We start from the raw sequence: 20,824 nt of genomic DNA on the forward strand, positions 1-20,824 counted from the left end.
CTCCCTTGGTCACTCCCTTTCCATCCCTTTTAGCCCCACTGATTTCCTTCATCACTTTGCAGTTGTCAGCCTCCTAATTCTCAAAAAAAAAAAAAAAATCTAATTCTCTTAAACATTTTACCAGTTCACCAGCTGGAAATTTTGATTTCTAAAGACTACATGGACTCTTCTGCCCGATCCTAACCTGTGCTCTCCAAAAGGGCAATTGATTTTCCCCTGTGCTATGCAATGGTTAACCTCTTCAGTTTATTGCAAGAGCGGACGTTGTGCTCAGTGGTGCATCAACTTCACTAAAACACAAGTCCTGCCCCAAGACGGCAGATCAACAGAGGCAGGGAAAGAAGGTACAAAGAAGCAAGGAGATATAACTTATCAGGTTTGGGTTTTGAAGGTTTTTGGTGAGGTTTACTTTTGCTTGGAGCTTTCTGTGGAGGAGGAGATGGGGAAGAGGTGATGCTGCAGTTGGATGGATACTTACAGTGTGCTCCCACTCTAAATTCAAAACAAAATCACAAGTTGAAAACTAAGTTGGAACTCTGTAAGCAAAGATGGCTATTCTTACATTGCTCACTATAAACATTGCTGCATCACAGGCATTTTTTTTATCTCGATGAGCTTTCTAAGGTCACTGCGTTGCTGGTCACCAATATGTCCTCTATCGGGGTACAAGCAGAAACGAACAACTTGGGAGGATCATCAGTCTGCCCCAAGGTAACGACGTTCTCCTGAGATCCACCCCCAGTAATGACGGGCTACTAATGCTCCACTGAAAATATACGTGCTGGATCACAGGTACCCACTTCGAGTGATACCAGGGCGATAGTGGGATTTCTTACATTTAACTTTGTGAATCATTTTAACAAACTATTAAAAAACCCTACGAAGTGCAAGGCAGCCGTTTCTGACCTCTTTTCTTGCTACATAATACGCCAGTGGAATTAGCCTTCATTTATGTTGATATAATTGTGTTCAGAATATAATCGATGGTGACCATACTGAGCTTGCCGAGAGCTCCTCTTTATGTCAAAAATGAAGACAGGCAATATTTGAAAGTAGAGATCTTTTATCAGACATGTCAGTATGGCTGCAAAGAAGCAGAAAAGCTTTTACACTCACAGGTTTTCCTCCTGTATCTATGTTACGAGATCCTTGTTAGCCTCCAGACCCTTTGAACTAGCCACACAAGCACAAGCCCCTTTTACCTTCATCCATCCTCAGTCACTTGTTTTTCCATCTGGGGCACCTTCGCACAGCTCTGAAAGAACCCCACGCTACGATGCTGATGTAGAAGCAGGGGCCTAGAGATGCTGCCATAATAAAAATGGTAAAATAATATGGTATGTGAAGCTTTTTCTGACAAGTTTGATGTTCAAGTTGTACATCAAGTGACAACACAGGAAACATGATGAAGATCAAGTTTTATTGACATATTTTAGGTACAATAAATATATTTACATGTTGACATTTTAAACATGGAATTACATGTAAAAAGAACTTGTACATGAGATCATCTTTGTGTTTCCATTTTTACATTCACTTAAATAGGTATGACAAAAAGATCTCTTATGCAAGCCGAGGATTTGGTATAGTTCAGTATTACATTCAAGAAATTAGTAGTAAACACCTTGTGCAGATGATGCCGTAGAAAACATGAGGCAGACGAACTCCCAGTGGAGTCAGTATGATACAGTCGGCTGTTGAATTTATATCCTGAACTGCTAATAAACAAACTCTGTAATCCAGATTAAAGCAATAACATTTGAAGTGGTTGTCAAAACACCCAAATATATACAGTGTTTAAGACTTTACAGGTTAGGAAGGATCACATTCAGTAATAGTAATAGGAGGTAGAATCATGTCGACAGTGTTCGTATTTCTACGTGGCAATAAAAAAAAGTGCTATTACTATCACTGAATTCAAGAACAGAACTCCTGAAAAAGTGAAAAGGATAAAAGAATTGTTAATCCCGTTTCGCCTTGCTTGCCAAAAATGCTAGAGCATGTAAGCAAAATGTTTTAATTCTCCAACACGGCTAAAACTGCAAAGCAAAACTGTTAAGTGATGCTTCTCCAGTGCTTTGGGATGGGCAGCATCTCCCAAGGTGCGATACCTGTAAAAGCAACCTCGACTTTATGTACCAAAGTCTGCAAAGAAAAATACAGTACGATGTGCTTTCAGGGTGGGAGATCTAGGCTTCAGGCATCCTCAAAAGAGCTGTAAGAACAGAAAATAGAGGAAAAGATTGAATGCAATGCACTCAGGAAAAAAGTCTGGAGAGATGAACAAAGAGTGAGATGAGCAGGAACATAACAAGGATACAAATATCCTTGTGGGAGTGGAAAAATGGGGGCAAATGAGATGGAAATGAGGTAAAGCACAGGGCAGAGGCAAAGGGTACCACAAGAAAAAAGAAAGCTGACCTATTCTAAGGGCCCTTTGCATCAATAAAAATTGTATGCAATGGTACATAGGATCAGCTGTGAGTAAATGAGTGTTGGCACCTTGTCTTTGCTGTAGCTGTAAATGAAAATGTGTATTAATTAGAAGTTAAACCGCTGAAAGATGTTTCACTGTCTGAAAAAGAAATCCTGAAAAAAAAAATGGTTTTGTTATTACATAAATAGAAATAAAACTGTAAGGTTCCAAAGTCAGCCTGACAGACACTAGGAAAAATACAACGCATATTAAAAACCATCAGATGCACACAAAGAAAATCCTGAACTACTGAACGAACATACCATTAATACAGCAGTGTTTTAAATTGTGATCTTCCGAGTGACTACACACAACAGTGCAATACAGCTACATTTAACTGTACACAGGTTCTTTTACAAAAATGTTCTTAATCTGTAATACCGTTTAAAACCATTTAGATGGTAAAAATCGCTTAACCCAAGCGCTGTTACATTAAATAAAAGCAGTGTAACCTGTTGAAAAACAGTGTATATATAAAGCCCATTTCCAGTTAGTTAGAAAAATCAGTGCATCCAACCAAGAAATGAGAAAGCAACACAGGCACCTAAAAGACCCAGTGAGATTAGCTTTCCCCTTGAGGTTTTCTTTAGTGCAATAAGGACCATACTTTCCACCAAAATAAGCACAGAAGTAGAAAACGGAGGTGTTTTTTTTGTTTTTTGTTTTTTTTTTAAATAAAAAAACCCCCAACCCTGCAAAAAGCAGCATTATAAAGAACAAAATGATCCTTCCCAACCATATTATACCAGAAGATGGTATACGTAAGGATCCAATATGAATCAGTGTTTTTGTACACAAGACCCTGTGCTCATGTGGATAATAAGTCATCTCCATGATTAAAAATCAGGTTACAAAAAAACCTTACATAAAATCCTTAGGATTTGATACTAATTGAAGATAAAATACTTTCAAGTATTGTGCTTATGAATTAATTAGAGGTTAAGGCATGATTTAAGGTAACATTGAAACAAAAGCCCTATGTTACCCTAAATGACCTTTATAATATAGCTAACTTTCTGCAATCTGTTCAGTATTTGTTTCCTTCACATTTCTCATCCAACATGCTGCGAAAAAAATAAAAGCACAAAAAAATAATTAAAAAAAAAGGTTCATGTCACTCTGAACAAAAATGCCTTTTTGACAGTGAGCAGATGAAGCCAGATTTCTGCCTTCGAGTACCACGACTCACGTAACAAACAGTACCATGTGAAGGACAAGAACAACATAATACTACGCCAGGGAACAAATCCAGGATATCTCCCGAGTTAAGACAAAAAACAGGCAAAAAAAAGCCCCAAGAAATGAAACCCCACACCCTCCTGCCCACCCTCTCACCCCGGCTATACGGGCAATGCACCCACACACACATACAGACACGCAGTTACTGTGTGTAACGATGGGAAGCGCCTACGGCAGCTTCTGGGAAAATTGCACAATTTCAAGCTAAACAGATAAAAGATACCCTGTTTAAAAAAAATATTAAAAATTCAGCACCAAGTAAAAGGTTTTTTCTTATTCCAAGTAGCTAGATAATGTTAAGAAAAAAATGAAGACGACCCTCAAGGTTATTCTGAAATAACCTATGGTTTTATAAAAAAAGCTCTCATCTAGAGCCTTGCAGTGGAAAACTAACACCAAAGAACTAAAATGCTCAGCCTGCTTGGCACTGTAATGGCTAGAAGGACTTTTTTACAGAAATTTGGAAATCTGAAGTGAATCTTCAGATTTAAACTGGGGAGTAAACTAGGTATCTGAAGATACTTTACAGAGGGGGTGCCAGTATTTACTCCTCTTTCCCGAAGTCACATTGGAGATGTATGTGGGCCAAGAACAACATCCCTGTCTAAACTTATTCTCTACCACTATTTAGGGATAAACACTTGCATGGCAGCTCCTCCAGCTATGAAGATGCTACGGACCTGTCCTCCTGCCTAGCACCAATTATACCGAGCTTTTCGAACACTGCACATCGTTCCATCATACAGTATACGTGCCACATCAGTTGCTAACATTGTGATGAACCGATGTGTTACATGACCAACTTGAACTGCGTGTAAAACCAAAATATCCCAAACTTTTGAGAACAATATTACACGACAGATCTAATTTGTACTTGTACAGCACAATGGAACAAACCTAGAAACCCCATGCCTTGGTCTGACAGCGCACTGTATTTCCCCTCAAAAGTTAAAGGACAGAGATTTTTTTTTTTTTTAATTTAAAAAAAAAAGTAGAACATTCTACTAAAATACCACAGATCATACGGCCAATCCAATCTTTTAGTCAAGGCAAAATATGATTAGTTATAAAGTGAATTCTTCAGTGCTACAAGATGAAAACAAAATAATTTGAAAAAAAAAAAAGTTGGCTCCATATAATCACCTACTGGAGTTGCCTATTAAAATCATTATAAAATTATGCTAATAAAAACTGTGAACAAATAATACACAGATCAGGATATATGTATTGACTTACTAGCATCTTTATAAAAATTTGAAGATATACACAAAAACACATCAACATTTATGGAACTGTATCCATTAAACTTAGATAAGACAACACAAAAAAACTAACAAATAGCTAAGATGTGGTTGACTGTAAGCATTTTGAGTAACATTTTAATTTTAAAAGGTCAATATTTACACACTACATTAAATGCCTTTTTTTTTTTTTGCATCATATTTTGAATGCATGATAAAGAAAGAACAAGATAATGGTTGCAACAGATCTTCTAAGAAAGTTAACTTAAGATGCTCAGATTTAACTACGTGCTGAAAGAGAACATGGCAAGAACACGTCCGTCTAGCTTTACCTCTACTTCCTTTAGGTTTTTTGGGGAGGAGACAACAAATGGATCTAAAAGAGCTGTATCATCCAAACCGATCATTGCCAAGAGATCCACTTTGGAGTTAGAATTTGAGAACTAACAAAACACAAACATTTTAACAAATGACTCACCTAATTGCTACTTTTGCTACTGAGTTTTTTAAGATATCAGAGAGATATGGTGACAACACAGGGTGTAAGTACGTATGTATGTGTATAATGAAATGCATATAGACATACATACATATAGTAAGTTTACATATAGTAAGATACCCAGGTACTGCAATAAGCAGCTAAAATCACCACCAGCAATCTGCCCGTACTCTGTCTATGCACAAGCAATAATCTACTGCAACCGCTTTTAAAGAGGATGCATCTAGTCATTAAACAGGCATTGCTTACATTGCCTCCTACATTTAAACAGATCTGAGGCGATTTCATGTCTTTATTCTAAAGCCACGCATTTGTCTCAAAAAAAAATTTAAAAAAAAACCCCAACTGAATAAAAATTGTTAAAACATAAGTTGGCTGAACCTCAGCCTCTTTGGGACGGATTCAAAACCCAAAGCAGGAGTGTTTCTACAAACTTCTTTGACTTTTGAATCAAACCCATATTCTTAGGCTCCAAGAAACCCTCTAACCCCAATAACGTTTGCTTCTGACAGGACAGCTGATCAACTGCAGATGTTCCTACTGCTGAACTCAGCTGCTGGCCTGTCTGGCATTTGCATCTAGCCCAGATTTCCAGACACGCACTATTATCGCTCCACTCCAAGATGTCTTCCCATCCTTCTCATTACAGAGAAGCTGCTCCCTACCAGTGGGATGAATAACTGTTTAATGACTTGTTTGAAAGACAAGCATTTATTTCTTAAAAATAAAAATTACATAACCTGAGGAGGCAGCGTAGGGGTCCTAGTGCTCACGGTGCGAGGAGTTAAACAGCACGTGGCAGAGCCCGTCACCACGACCAGCTCGCATGAGTCTTCAGGGTCGGCTCCCACTGGGCACTTCCTACCTGCGGCTCATTCTGTCCTGGGCTTGGGTCTCCCCTGAAGCACTAACAGCACTTTATGTATAGTAATTGTGCTGGATGTTCTTAAGTATTATACGTAAATGGGGAACTATACAGACGGGTGTAAAACTCACTTCCACGCAAAAATTCTCATGATGTTACTGCATCTCATCACTACGTTGTAAATGGGCTTAGAGTATTCTTTAATTTTTTTTTCCCAATGCAATGTTTCAAAAGTACCACGTTATTCTGTATTATTTCAATGAACAAAGAGCTGTTTTATCTAGAAGACTTTTGACAGTACTTATTATTCAATCATTATTTTTAGTAACTTCTACTTAATTGAAAATCTGGACCAAAACTGTAATAAAGCCAATTATGTCTTTGTAACTTGGTTACCATTAAATCTTTAAAAAAAAAAAAAAAAAAACAAACCCTCTATGCTACCATAAACTTGCTTAGTTCATCCTTCCACGCTTGGCATGCCTATTTTGGACCCCATTCACAGCTGTTGCATTACATACCAATAGTGTTCTTCCGCAGTCACTCAGGTAACAAACCTTAAGGTTTCTGTAAGTCCCCCCATTCAAATCATAGGTGGAGTGCTTAAGAGTACTCCTAAAATAAAGGATGAAGCAAAAGCTCACAGTCTAAAAACTAAGGAAATGTTCATAAAAACTGGAATCCAATATAAACATGACATTTTAATAAGTTTATTCAGAAGTAACTGAAAAAAACTGTTCCTTTGGCAACACCATCTAGATGGTTCTAACCAAAAGGAAATATGGATCTTACTTTGAATAATATATAAACTCCTTAATGTTTGCACGTAATTTTTGGGAACTGCCACATTCACCAGCAGATTGACAATGTCCTTATAGTCCTGTATTTATCGGGAACACATCAAACCAAGTCCTTTCAGTTATGGCTTTCTTATGGTTCAGCATTAGTCACAAAATAAATCTCAGAGAAAAAAAACCTAATCAAAATAAAGCATAAGGCAATCATGAAACGCTAGCCCAAAAGAACTATTAGGAATGCACCACTCTTCCTGTGTAACATTTTTGAAGTGAACCATCAAATATTTCTTTTTCCTTGTATCTGGCAAAGTCCTTTAAAACAACCTAGTTACAACTTGGAGTTCACTACCCCACGATGCTACTGAAGGGCAAAGATCCTTGTTTTTAAAAACCAAGGGAAAATACAGCAATGTTATTCCTACACAGGGTTTTACGGAATAAGTGGAGTTGGAAGGAGAAGATGGAAGTCTGTGTTGGAATAGAAAAATGCAAAGACAGACTTAACTTATTTACAAAGATCGAAACTACAATTTTCCAGTGTCACCTCCAAAGCTTCTCAGCATACTGCTATTCAGTGAAGTAGACCACGTTTAAATCTATGCAGGAATACCTTCTGTGCTCTCAGATATACAATGTAACTAATGTGTTTTGTTCAGAAAAGTGAGTTTTCATTCAAATACCTCGCACTGAAGATAAGAGCAACCATTATCAAATATTCTTTGCTATGAAGGAAGTTTTTAAATCTTTCGATGTAAACGTTCTCTCTCAAGTCACTGTGGTCACACAGTAGGATCTTGAAGAACGGTGTCTACATGCATTGAAAGCATTTTGAAAAAAAATCTGTAGTTCCACGTGGTTACAACAGAACGTGAACAAACTGAACAGAAATTCCACCTTTGCGGATCCTCTCAAGTTCAGCTCTTCTGCAGGACATCTTGCTGCTTTCTGTAGTTCAACATAGCAAGTAAGGACTAAGCTGAAAAGTTTCACAACCCGATGGTTTTGCCACTGCGTCTTGTGTAGCTCCACAGTACGCTTCGGTTAGTGTCAGGTTTTCTCTCGGCAGACATCACTCAACTATCAGTGCCACGTTTATGTGGGACAGATCTATCATGTGCCTGTTAAAAGAAATTTAAAACCTGGTACTCAAACTGATTCTAGGGGTGGAGAACAGACAAGGAGGTTCTATGAACATCCCTAATAAACAGACGCTTGATTGGCTTAAGAGAAACATTGAGCAGAGGAGACTGCGCTTAATTATTTACCTGTGGAATTTCTGTTGAAATGCTAAAGCATGTGCTGGCTCCTTAAATTTTGCTATGGCTTTCCGTTGTTGAGGAAGCATCTGTAAACTCTGCAGAGACAAAAAGCCAAAACATATTTTTAGTATTCACTTAAAGTTCCCTTTAAACTAATTTTGCATCAAACCCATTGAAATTTTGGCATATTTCTTTTCTCAGAAACACTTATTGGTGTCCAGGGAATGGAAAAAGACTTCTGAGACTGCAGTCAGGGACCCAGCTGAAGGTGTTTGAGCTGGTGCATTCAGCAACTGTACCAACTGGAAAACCCAGACCATCACTGGTTAAGCAAAGGCAATAGCTCTTCAATTCCATCAATAACAGATGAACCAAACCCTGCAGCCAAACTCCCACCAACTGAATGAGAAACATTCGACTGGGCAGAGCTCAACTTCACACTCGAGAGCCTCGGAATCATTCACCTGATGTACATTAAAGGATTGGGGCTTTCCATGGGTTAAACAGGACAGAAACAGGAAAAAAGTGTTAGGTTTTGACCTCTACACTGTATATCCTCACACTATTTTAACAAAAACAAGTGTCTAGCTTTTGACAGACACTAATAACCACATGACCCCGATGAGATGGCTTAGGTCTCCACTTCCAAGTCCTCGTAGTAATGGGAAACCAAGCAAGACACATCTACCCAGAGAAGTCCATGGGACACGTGCTTCACAGTGCTGTAACTGTCAAAGAAACCCTGTGTAGTACTGAGGTCTCCAAAACTATAGCATGCCTCAGCCAGGGCTTTGGAGAACTCATGTCTCCAAACAGTACTCAAGATGAGGCCGCCACTCTACTCTGCACTGGTGCGGCCTCACCTTGACCACTGTGTGCAGTTTTGGGTGCCACAGTACAAAAAGGATACGAAGCTACTAGACAGTGTCCAGAGGAGAGCCACAAAGATGGTGAAGGGTTTAGAGGGGAAGCCGTACGAGGAGTGGCTGAAGTCCCTTGGTCTGTTCAGCCTGGAGAAGAAAAGACTGTGAGGGGAGACCTCATCGTGGTCTACAGCTTCCTCACAGGGGAAGGAGGAGGGGCAGGCACTGATCTCTTCTCCCTGACGCCCAATGGTAGAACCCGAGGGAACGGCAGGAAGATATGCCAGGGGAGGTTTAGGTTGGACATTAGGAAAAAGGTTCTTCACCCAGAGGGTGGTGGAGCACTGGAACAGGCTTCCCCGGGAGGCAGTCACGGCACCAAGCCTGACAATATTCAAGAAGCATTTGGACAATGCCCTCAGACACAGGGTGTGAATTTTGGGGTTGTCCTATGGAGGGACAGGATTTGGACTCGATGATCCTTGTGGGTCCCTTCCAACTCAGGACATTCTATGATTCTGTGATTCTATGTCCTTGCTCCTTGTTGCAGCAGGAAAAGTCCAGGCAATGCCAAGGTGATCCTGGAAAGCGGTCCTGTGATTCCAGTATGTCACAGCTGGTTTTGGATGTTTAATGGCCTACGCTGCAGCACGTTCAAGACAGAATTGTTCTGATTCAGCATCCAGTTTCCAATTATTCTTATGGCTTTGGATGCAAAATTAAAGAATTCCTAATATCTCTCTTTTCTGTGCCTGAGTTTCTACATAAAGCCAATCCAATTTTGTACTGAGCTTTATATATATATATATATATATATATATATGTACATATATATGTATGCACACACATACATATATAGGAACCTTAAAACTTTTCTAGATTCATTATAAGCTCCTGGTGGTTACATATAAATGTATGTACACTCCTGCATCTCGCCTGGAACTCAGCAGCATCCCCCTGCATTTGGATGATTCCAGCACTCTGATGGTCAGTCTCCAGGATTTTAGATTTCACCTGCAAAACCTCTGTATCATCGTCTAGACTATTAAAAAAAGGTACCACATATCTTTACATAAACAACTATTCCTTGGGAAACTACATACAACCACCACTCGTTGACACGTTTAAAGGGTGACATACTTTGAGATCTCTCAGCAAAAGAATTTTTAATTCAACTAATGTGTTCCCTGTTCATTCCATCTCATGCTGCATTTTAAGACATCAAATGCCTAGATGAAATTCGCTATTAAAATTGCCTACTTATATCTTTTTTTGAACAGGTAAGACTCTCATTGATAAGATGCTTATTTAACAAGAGCCATGGCACCTGATAGTCATATTTCTTCATTTCTAAGCCTGAAAATTCAGCTCTAGGCTTTTTCTGTAACTTATCTGTGATTTTGAAGTCATTCATTTTGGCAGTAGCTACCTTGCACCTTATTGTAATTGACAGGAAACTTCCCTCTTGCCAGGAAAATCACAGAAGTTTAATACTTCCATTACTTCTCTGATTTCAAAGTGAAAGCTGAGAAAAAGTTGAAGGCTTCAGCAAACCTGATGAGCTTCAGTGGGTTCCTTGCACTGTATAGTTTTTGGAAAGCTGCTACGAGGGAAAGCTTTAGCTAAGTCACTGCAACTTCTTAGTTTCTGAGCTGGTAGGAACAGGCTTTATCTTTAAAAACCGAAACACTTGGCAGATGATTTTTTGCGTTTTTTTAAATCAGAAAGCTCTCAACAAGGTTAAGCACATTTTACCAACGAGAATAGAGTCATGCTGCACAAAGCACCAATGAAAGACCTTGGACAAAGCTCAGCTCTCCTAGAGGTTATCCCTGGAGTGGGTGAAGCAGGTGCTGAAGTTTGTGTTCTTCTCCTTGACTGACATCTCTTTATTATGATTTATAGAACTGTATCTAATACACATTCTCTTGACACCACTTTTCTGGCTAGAAAAGGACTAAAGACTAAGTAAGTCCTAGTACTAAGGACTAAGTTTTGAAGACTAAGAATTAATCACAACCATTAAATAATGGGATTTAGAAACAAGAGACTTTTAAGACTTAAAAAAATTTCTGAACTGCAATTTAAAAAAAAAAAAGAAATCAAGAGAAGTAAATCTGGCTCTTGTTCCTTTCAAAGAACTCAAAACTTTTAATATGAGAAAAACCTGTTTGAATCACTGAAAGGATGAATATTTCAGAACAATGGGACAAGAGGAGCTGGAAAAGAACCTGGCGATGTATCCCTTCGGCTGTACCCTGCCTGTCCTGCTGTCACCTGCTTCTCTCCCCTCTCCTGAACCATCTCTAGCCCTCCTGCAGACAACTCATCCTCACAACAACATCAGGTCTCGCTCAACTACCACAGGAGATTCTCCCAATGCTTTACGCTCCAGACCCCTGTTGTGATCAACTGGAGAGGCTGCATTTAGTGACTTTTTCCACAATAACTGAGCTATTATTGTATTAAAATTCTTGAGATGCACAAAGGCAAAATGTGATTTTGCAGTTTATGCACTAATAATGATAAATTATTAAGCTGCTGCTTGATAATCAGCATCAAAAAATTGACATTCTGGTATAGTGCAGACTTATTAGCAAAATTAGGCAAAATTATCTAAATCTTATTATAGACAACTTATTTATACTTTCATATGAATTAATAAAGTTTACTGACTGACTAGTTTGGATAGTATGTCACAGCCTGTTCTTACGTTGTATTACTGCCTTATTTTCCAAAGCAAAAAAAATAAAGCAATCAAAACACTAAAATACATTTGAATTTTAATACTCAGTTGCTTTGGCAACAAGACATCAATTCTTGGATAAGTCTATTTAAAAGCACGTTTATCAGATTTTATTTCACTTGTCAATACAGACACAACTGTGGAAACAAAAAGCCAACCCATCTGATCCTTTGCTGAACTGCCTAAACACCACCCATTACACAGCCCAGGGGTAAGGCAGCAACTTCTAGCATCAGGGTCTTCTCAATTACTGCAGTTACACGTGCCTGTGCTTTAACAAGAGAGAGAATTAAGGACTTCAAAATGAAAGGCTAAACTAACGCTACACAAATGATACTTCTCCAGTTGGAAACTGCCCAAAAAATTCTAATGCAAACTGTTTTAATACAAAGTCTCAGCCTCCACTGCGCTCAAACTATGGTAGTGAAAATGATGCAGGATGACTTCATGTTTGTTTAGGTATATTAGGTATATACACCTTATTTAGGTATAAAAAAAAAAGTTCTGGTTTTGTTTTGCCAAGAAAAAAAACAATTACTAAACTAAGTTACTTTGACGATATGACCACCATGGCCTGAAATACCACCATAAATATCTTTGCTGCCAAAGATTTTTAATATCTCAACATAAATCATGATCTACATTGTGTTTTCAAACAAATCCTAATCTATCATGACTTGGAAGTATGAACATTATTCATCCTGCTAACAAAGATCTCTGGAAAATTTATGTTCTGATTTTGGGAAAACATCTACTTAATGCATTACTATTTAAACCCCGAGTTTTATGCTTAACAACATTGACTGTCGGGCACAGAACAAGAAGGTACAATTTTGCCAGAGTGTGTAGGTCCTGAGCTGCTGCTATCCCACCCTGAGCAGATGGGTTATCAGCCGGGCATACAAACCAGTGTTCCACTTCAGTGGAAACCTGAAGTAAAGTAACTGCATTCTCATGCTACTGGATTATTTCCGTCTCCTTGAATTTGGGATGATATGCAGTTTAGAGCTGATCCTGCATTTAGATGATGTTAACAGTGATAGTCTGAAGAAAATGCATTTTTTTTTGTGTAACCTGTGGAATTTTATTAGCTCAAAATTTTGTTCAAGGCATTATCTTAAAGACTTACTTCACCAGCTTCTGCTTTTGTTGATTCCAAATACATGTGCTAGGAAAATACATACAAAATTAATTAATTTTGCATATCTTAATCATGCTACCTTGCTAGTTTAACACACTTAATTTTTTTTCACCTTTTTTGAATAAATTTGGCAGCCATTTTTTTCAGTGATAACATTCAGTATTTCTAGCATCTATAACATTCTCAGATAGTTTGAGTGCTCACACATTCACTACAAGGTGATCTTGAAATAACCTCCTAGAGAGCTGTTATTTTTAATCATGCTCTTTCACCAATCAGACTATCCACTGTATTAGCCAGATTACTTGTAGAGAGCGCTCTAATAAGTTTCCAAAATGATTGGTACCACTGCCTAATGTATTTCATTAATGTAAAAACCCACACATGTGCAAGCATACATCTTTCATTTTTAATGTAAAACCTTAAGTATTGCGTTAGCTATCGTAGAGCTTGCACAAAAATAGATGCTCACCTATAATGTTTTCAGTATTATTTTTGTTTCCCCACAATATATCTAACTTGTATTTCCAATGCAGTACTGTAATCAATACATCAGGATAGATTTAACCTTTTGTGATTTCTTTTCATACTGCCTAACTGCTTCTGGAGAAGATGTTATAACAGGTTAAGCAAAAGTTTCACTGAACAAAAGCTCTTCTTGCATGATTCTCTATATAACTAAATCCACTAATCTAGCATTTGTACATTTTTATCTATTGACTTTGCTTACTTTTGAAGTTACTGGCATTTATTTGAAATTACTACATGTTCAGAGATGAGGGTTTTTTTAGTTAATATCTAATATCACGAACAGAAACGACATGATTTTAAAGGAAGCAGTTAAGTCTTATTTTTGGACTACCGACCTCAATGGCTGCTAAAACTTCCACGTGAAGCATGAAAGTATGGATTTCTCTCCTACAAATCACCATACGAGAAGCCTCGAAGCAAGAGCTAACTATAACAGCAAGAGGCTGGGGAGATCACTGCCAAAGTAAGGTGAGAAAAAATACAGATCAGGGCGGGGGGGCAGGCGGAATCCTCAGTGTGTGACAATTAGTAGGAAGCACAACAATTTTTAATCCTGAAGAAAATATTTCTGCTTGACAATGTTTAATATGGGCAAGATTTACAAAAGCTAGTTTGCTCAGAAAAGGTTTTGTCCCTCATTTGAGCCAACAAAGCCAAATGGACCTACAGCAAGTCTCTGCGAAAATATCAGTCCTTCGTGAGAAGTGCTAGTCCTCCTGCAGCACCGCATTTCCAGAAATACCACAAGGATTGCTACGGGGTACTGTGTCAGTGACCTGTTCTGGGTTCAAGTCCTTAACAGCTAGTGCTACGGCTGACACCCGAGTGCCACAACACAAATGTCTTGCATACTACTGATGGACAGTTGGTTTTTTTTTCCTTACAAAACCTAGATGACTTCCAGTTTGTACTCTAAGGATTGTGTTATGTCCTACTACACACATAACTATGTTACTCAAGAAACAGACACACTCAAAATCTCTATCAAATACTTCTTTCAATAATGTTCAGATACAGTGAGCACCACAGATTAACGGCATTTTGTGGTGGGTTGACCCTGGCTGGACGCCAGGTGCCCACCAAAGCTGCTCTATCACTGCCCTCCTCAGCTGGACAGGGGAGAGAAAATACAACGAAAGGCTCGTGGGTCAAGATATGGACAGAGAGAGATCACTCAAAGACTCATGGGCAAAACAGGCTCGATGCAGGGAAATTAACTTAATTTATTATCCATCAAATCAGAGTATGATAACAAGAAATAAACCTAAATATTAAAAGACACCTTCCCCCCAGCCCTCCCTTCTTCCAGGCTCAACTTCACTCCTGATTTCTCTACCTCCTCCCCCTGAGCAGCGCAGGGGAATGGGGGCTGCGGTCAGTTCATCACACGTTGTCTCTGCCGCTCCTTCCTCCTCAGGAGGAGGACTCCTCACACTCATCCCCTGCTCCAGCGTGGGGTCCCTTCCATGGGGCCACAGGTCCTGCCAGGAGCCTGCTCCAGTGTGGGCCTCCCATGGGGTCACAGCCTCCTTTGGGCATCCACCTGCGCTGGCATGGGGTCCTCCACGGGCTGCAGGTGGATCTCTGCTCCACCGTGGACCTCCATGGGCTGCAGGGGGACAGCCTGCCTCACCATGGTCTTCCCAGGGGCTGCAGGGGAATCTCTGCTCCAGCGCCCGGAGCACCTCCTTCCCCTCCTTCTTCACTGACCTTGGGGTCTGCAGAGTTGTTCCTCTCACATATTCTCACTCTCTCCTCCAGCTGCACAGTTTTTTTTTCCTCCTTCTAAAATACATTATCCCAGAGGCACTACCACCGTTGCCAATGGCCTCAGTCTTGGCCAGCGGCGGGTTCATCTTGGAGCCGGCTGGTATTGGCTCTGTAGGACATCGGGGAAGCTTCTGGCAGCTTTTCACAGAGCCACTGCTATAGCCCCCCCACTACCAAAACCTTGCCAGGCAAACCCAACACACATTTCTGAAAAAGTAATTCAGTGTGTTGGTTTTAGACCTGAGGTAGTATCACAAAGAAGCTAAGAGCATCAGGCAGGTTTTCATATAGTACTAATGACAGCTGTTCTCTCATTTTCAAAGAACACATAATACTGAAGTAATCCTTAGTCTTATGATCTCCATTATAATGACAAAAATATCAGCCTATCTTTCCCAAAGTATCATGCCTCATTAGGAATTTGATCTGAATTTAGTATTATTCCATAACCTACTGATTTTGAAAGGCCAGTCGGTGAGGCAGGGAATGCCCGGCCACGCAGCATGGCCTCTGGAGATGGGCTGGTTCTACCAAGCATCATGTGGCTTCCCATTTAATGGTGGGACACTCATTTTTTCCTCCACAGGAGGTTTCCCTGTTGCCACACTGTGCTCCACTAGAATCTCCTTCTATTATGAATTCCTAAACCAAAATATCACAATCTTCCCAAATGTCATAGCTCTGAGAAAACAACTTCATTCACATTTTCTCTTTAAGCTGACCTAGTCAGACGGTTCACCAGAGGATGAAAACCCCTTCCCAGATCCGCTCAGGTGTAAAGGATTGACAATACACACAATAACTTCCAGGGGATTTCAAATGACTGGTTACTTTACAGATTCGGGCGTACAGATCTACCATACAGCACTTCCCGAGGCCAGCCTGAGATCAGAGGTATTCTGGGCATGTTCCCATTCGACTCTGGAGAACCGGGATTACATCCTGACATATTCCCAGCATTAAAAATAAAAAACTGGTTTAGGCTGAGGAGGAGTATTTTATATGGAAAGGATTTAGGCAGCATAGAGCTCATACTCATCTTGATTATCTCCTTTTTCTGCTTCCTTAGGCACTGCCATGGGAAGATGCAGATCTTGTGTTGAATGGAAAATGCAACAAAACCAGCGTGTCACGGTCACTTGTGCTTTTGATTGAGAGTTTGCTTACAAACTGTTTTAAACACATGCTATTTAATTCAACAACTTAAAAAAAATGATCAGCAGCTCTGGCTTTTTCTGCAACTGAACTATTACCAGTGACTAAAGCATGAATATCATAAAAGGACCGTTCCCTCTGCAGACCTACACTGACCTCAAACTTCTCCTTTACACATGCTCTGTAATTAATTCTACACTTTTACATCATCACTGAAAATAATATTGAAATAGCCTGTATGATAATAGCAGCACAATAATCTCTAGTTAAGCTTCACTGAAAAACAAAGAGACTTGAGACAAGCAGCAGGACATCCATGAGTAGAAAGCAAGAGGTCTCCTGCAGAAAGCAAACATCTTTGACAGCAAAACTCTTAGAGGTTACACAGAGAAGAAGTTAAAAGGGAGATAACAGAGCACTGGGAGATGGAAATGAAGCAGGCAAGAGTGAGATTGGAGCAAGCACTCATTTCAATTATAGGAGACACACGGGAAATGACAGTTTCCTCCTTTACTTAATTTCTTTCACTGAAGTAAATGGATTACCGAATAGACTATCCATTTAGTTCATCAGTGAGTTTGGGACTAGGAGTGGCAGTCCATACAAACCTGCTAAAAAAGAGTATAAGCAAAAAGAAAGTATAAACTTTCCTAACCAACATAATCTCCAACCTGCTCTGCAACAAGTCGAATAGCAGCGCAGCAGGCATTTTCTAAAAAGAAAGATCAGATTCTATTTATTCTTCCCTCCCATCAATAAATGCAGACAGATTTTTATTATCGTCACAGTCTCCTGACACCTGAAGCATCTTTCCTGGGAGTGACACTTCCTAGCCATCACCAACAGGCATAAGAGGCTGGTTGTATTTATTTCAACCTCAGCTGTTGCAACCAATCTCATCCACCTTCTGCCCCTTGTTCCTGCTTTTCTGCCACCTCTGACTTCCTCCTATCCACCTTTAAAAGTGCTCAGCTTTCCATCTCCATATGCAAGGCGAGATGAAAAGAAAGGATCTTCTCTTATCATTGAGATGAGCATCTCTAGCTCACATGCTCTACAACAGGGCTGAACTGGACAGGCTCATCACGGACCTGCTCTTCTCTTTCCCCAAGGATGGAGCAGAACTGGCCATGTCTTCTTTCACAGTCGATGGAGCTGGCAAAAAGTCTTGGCTGAAAATGTTGTTACAGGTAGGAAGACCACACAGGTCACCAGGCCAGTCCTGCGTGCCTTGTTTTCTGTGTCACACAGAGAACCACCCTGCTGATCCTGGAGGAGCACTCACGTTCTGGGCATGCTCACCATTTCCACTGGTAAGCCTTTAAACTAAAAATAAATTAATCGATTTTGAACACAGTGTCAGTGCAGATAGCTGCCTTTACCCTAACTGAGCACTAGGTAGCACTGTCACTCTAAGAAAGCAAACCGAAGCACATCAACATGGCAATTGTTTTGCCCTTCCGAGACCAGAAAAGAAAGGACTGCGTTATCAGAGTAAAACACGTATTTTAAAACTCCTCAAGATACACCTACAAACGCTGCATTCTCATCACCTCTGATATACAACAGTGGAGTTTTTCAAGATTTTCTTTCTCTTTTTTTTTTTTTTTAACATCAGAATTCATGACCTTAAATCTTCACAAAGCAATACTGAGATTTTGCACTGATGTTATATGTTTGCAACCATTTGATGTAAGAAAATAAGATTAAAGATGATGATGGAACACCTCCACAGAACAATCACTCAGCAGTCAAGTTATCTGGAGATCTAGCAAACGATCCCCTCTACCTACCACCACCTAAAAAAAAATTAGTAACTAGCTGAACACAAGCCTCTTTCGACAGTATAAACACTAATCCTGGATTGAAGAGCACCAAAAAAATGCACTGGATTTTTCGTGACCTCTGCAACTTGTTAGCAATCTACTTTAGCAAGTGGTTCTGGATGGATGTGTACTGAATGTCACTGCTCCAAGCACAGTCTCCAGGAGGCTCTGTTTTGGTGGTGTGCTCAGAAACCTTCTGTACTTTCCAACACTTTGGAATGCGTGATTTTATTTATAGTATGTATTTATTTTAGATTCAGCCCTCAGATTCTACTGCAGGTACATTATTTGTATCTGAAAGCTTATCCTCTCCAGAAAGAGTCTGACAGCAAACCGTATGTTGAAAGGAAGTACTTTTCCTGCTAATTTAATCATGTTTGACTTGTAAAATGCAGCTATGACTAAGGGGCTGTTCCTGGAGCCCCAAAGATTTTCTTCTATTCAGTATCTTGAGAATCTTAATGGTATTTTTTTTCTCCTATGTTAATAACAGAGCAGCTTTAATGAAGCAAGGATGAGAATTAGAGAGTCTTCAGTGATTAGGCAATAGAGGGTATTTCAAAGCTCATATACAGGAAAAGAGAATTTTCTCCATTTCTAGGGTATGGAAGAGAAAAAAAATACTGAATTTCTAACTTCAACTGCAAAAGCCTCCTTCATCTTCTCTTATGCATGCCCAGCTATTCCCAAACCCTGACTCACAGAACCGTCATCTCAATGCAAACTGATGGCAAAGCTAGGGGCATTGAACATCATAAACTGAGGGAAGTTTTCAGCTTCCCTTCCCAAGGTTTGTGCAAGGTACTTGCACCTCAATAACGATATTGACATGAAAAAGCTAAAAATAGAAGTCCAACGCTTTTGTATCCAGAAAAACAAAGTAACCTCTTCCTCCCCATTCACCCCATTGATAAATTATAGACTGTTTCCATAAAAACGTTAAAACTTCGTTATGCCAGTGAAGATCCTCTTCCTGAGAAAACACATGCAGGATATGCACACTGCAACAAAATCAGGAGCCAAACTATTTTTTTGAAAATAAGAGCTGGTGCGGGATCAATTGCTCTACAGATGCACCAGTATGGAAGGTGCAGATTAAGCAGAGTTCCTGTACCAGGTGGGACAAGCGCTCATAATCTATTCGTGTTGTCAAAGAGCAGAGAGGTCACTGGGAAGTATCTCTTCCCGTTCTCTGGGAGCGATGCCTCAGTGCGGCCATTCCCATGTTCATGTCTTGACTGCATCAGAAACTGACACACAAGAGGCAATATTCAGATTTATCAGCTGCGTTTGCATGTCACTTTGAAGCAAGCAGCTTGCTTACCGTAAGAGGCATATGTCCTACAGTTTGGGAATCTTTACCCTTAACCAGGGATTTGGGTCTTAGATAATCAGCACGTGTCATTTCAAGACACCACCCAGGCAGGAGAACTCCTTAAGTTCTGATTCAGATTTGAAATTTCTTTTACAATTGCAAAAATAAGCACGAGTGACACACGCATCCTCCCCCCAGATAAATAAAACTCAAGAAACCGATATCTCAGAGTTCAGTTCATTAAGGAAAGTTTTGCTGAATATAGTCAACAGCTAAAGACTGGATATTCTCCACCTTAAAGATGGAGTCAGCTACAACTGACTCACCTTTCCCTCGTCTCTCTGTCTCTTGAACTCCATCTGAACCAGCTAAAAACCTGGGCACATTGCTTAATTTCCACAAAAGCAGCTACAATTTCTCACCTTGCTGTTTTCTTACAATAGCCATCTCCCTGAATCCCTCCTATTTCAGTTCATCAAGCTGCCACACTTCATCTTAGAAGATGAGAGCTCTGCACTACCCCACATCTCTGTTCCGGTCATGGCCATGACCTCCTGTCCTCATATTCTTCCTGTGAAAGGATCACTTCTCCCCTGTATAACTCACTATCCAAACTTGTGAAACATCATTCAGTCTCAAACAAGCCAGGACATTTCTAGCCTTCTACAAGTCAGACTTGAAATTCAAGTGCAGAACTAGCGCAAAAGCCTTCTGCATCGTTAGCTAAATTCAAGCATCTCTTTCAAGTACTACTTCTTGATCTCTGATAACGTGAAAATAGATGATGATTTAGAAACCAAAATTTCCAAAGGTACAGCTGATGCTGCTGCAAGAATGCAAGTTCTATAGGGCACAGGGATGCACCAAATCACACTGGAAAATTAGTTATCCATTTTTTCCTATAAGCACACCCTTCTAAATTGGTCTGTGACACTGAATTGAGAGACCAGAGTTTGGAGTCTGCTACGAAACAGCAAGCACTGAATAAATTTTTTAGCACATTCTCAATAACTTCTCTCAATTGTGAAGACTTCCTAGCAGGGTTTCTATTAATCTCCTTCTAATATTCTCATGCAAGATTTAGCAAGTAAACACTGAATA

At 39.7% G+C, this 20,824-nt stretch overlaps 1 protein-coding gene across 7 annotated transcripts in view; it reads right to left on the reverse strand.

Annotated features, from left to right (window-relative positions):
* Positions 1–1,401: 1,401 nt before the first annotated feature.
* RBM33 (RNA binding motif protein 33) overlaps positions 1,402–20,824 on the reverse strand; it is a 108,462-nt gene continuing 89,039 nt past the window's right edge. For all 7 annotated transcript variants that reach the window (XM_087730115.1, XM_087730113.1, XM_087730140.1 and 4 more), the window contains 2 exons: positions 8,383–8,471; positions 1,402–8,235 (listed from right to left, as the gene is read on the reverse strand). In XM_087730115.1, coding sequence (XP_087586241.1) covers positions 8,187–8,235; positions 8,383–8,471 — 138 coding nt within the window. In that variant the 3' untranslated portion in view covers positions 1,402–8,186. The remainder of the gene's footprint in view (positions 8,236–8,382; positions 8,472–20,824) is intronic.

Source organism: Nipponia nippon, unplaced genomic scaffold (assembly GCF_047370975.1).
Source record: "Nipponia nippon isolate SJK-2023a ecotype South Korea unplaced genomic scaffold, ASM4737097v1 scaffold_1, whole genome shotgun sequence".
Classification (NCBI taxonomy): domain Eukaryota; kingdom Metazoa; phylum Chordata; class Aves; order Pelecaniformes; family Threskiornithidae; genus Nipponia; species Nipponia nippon.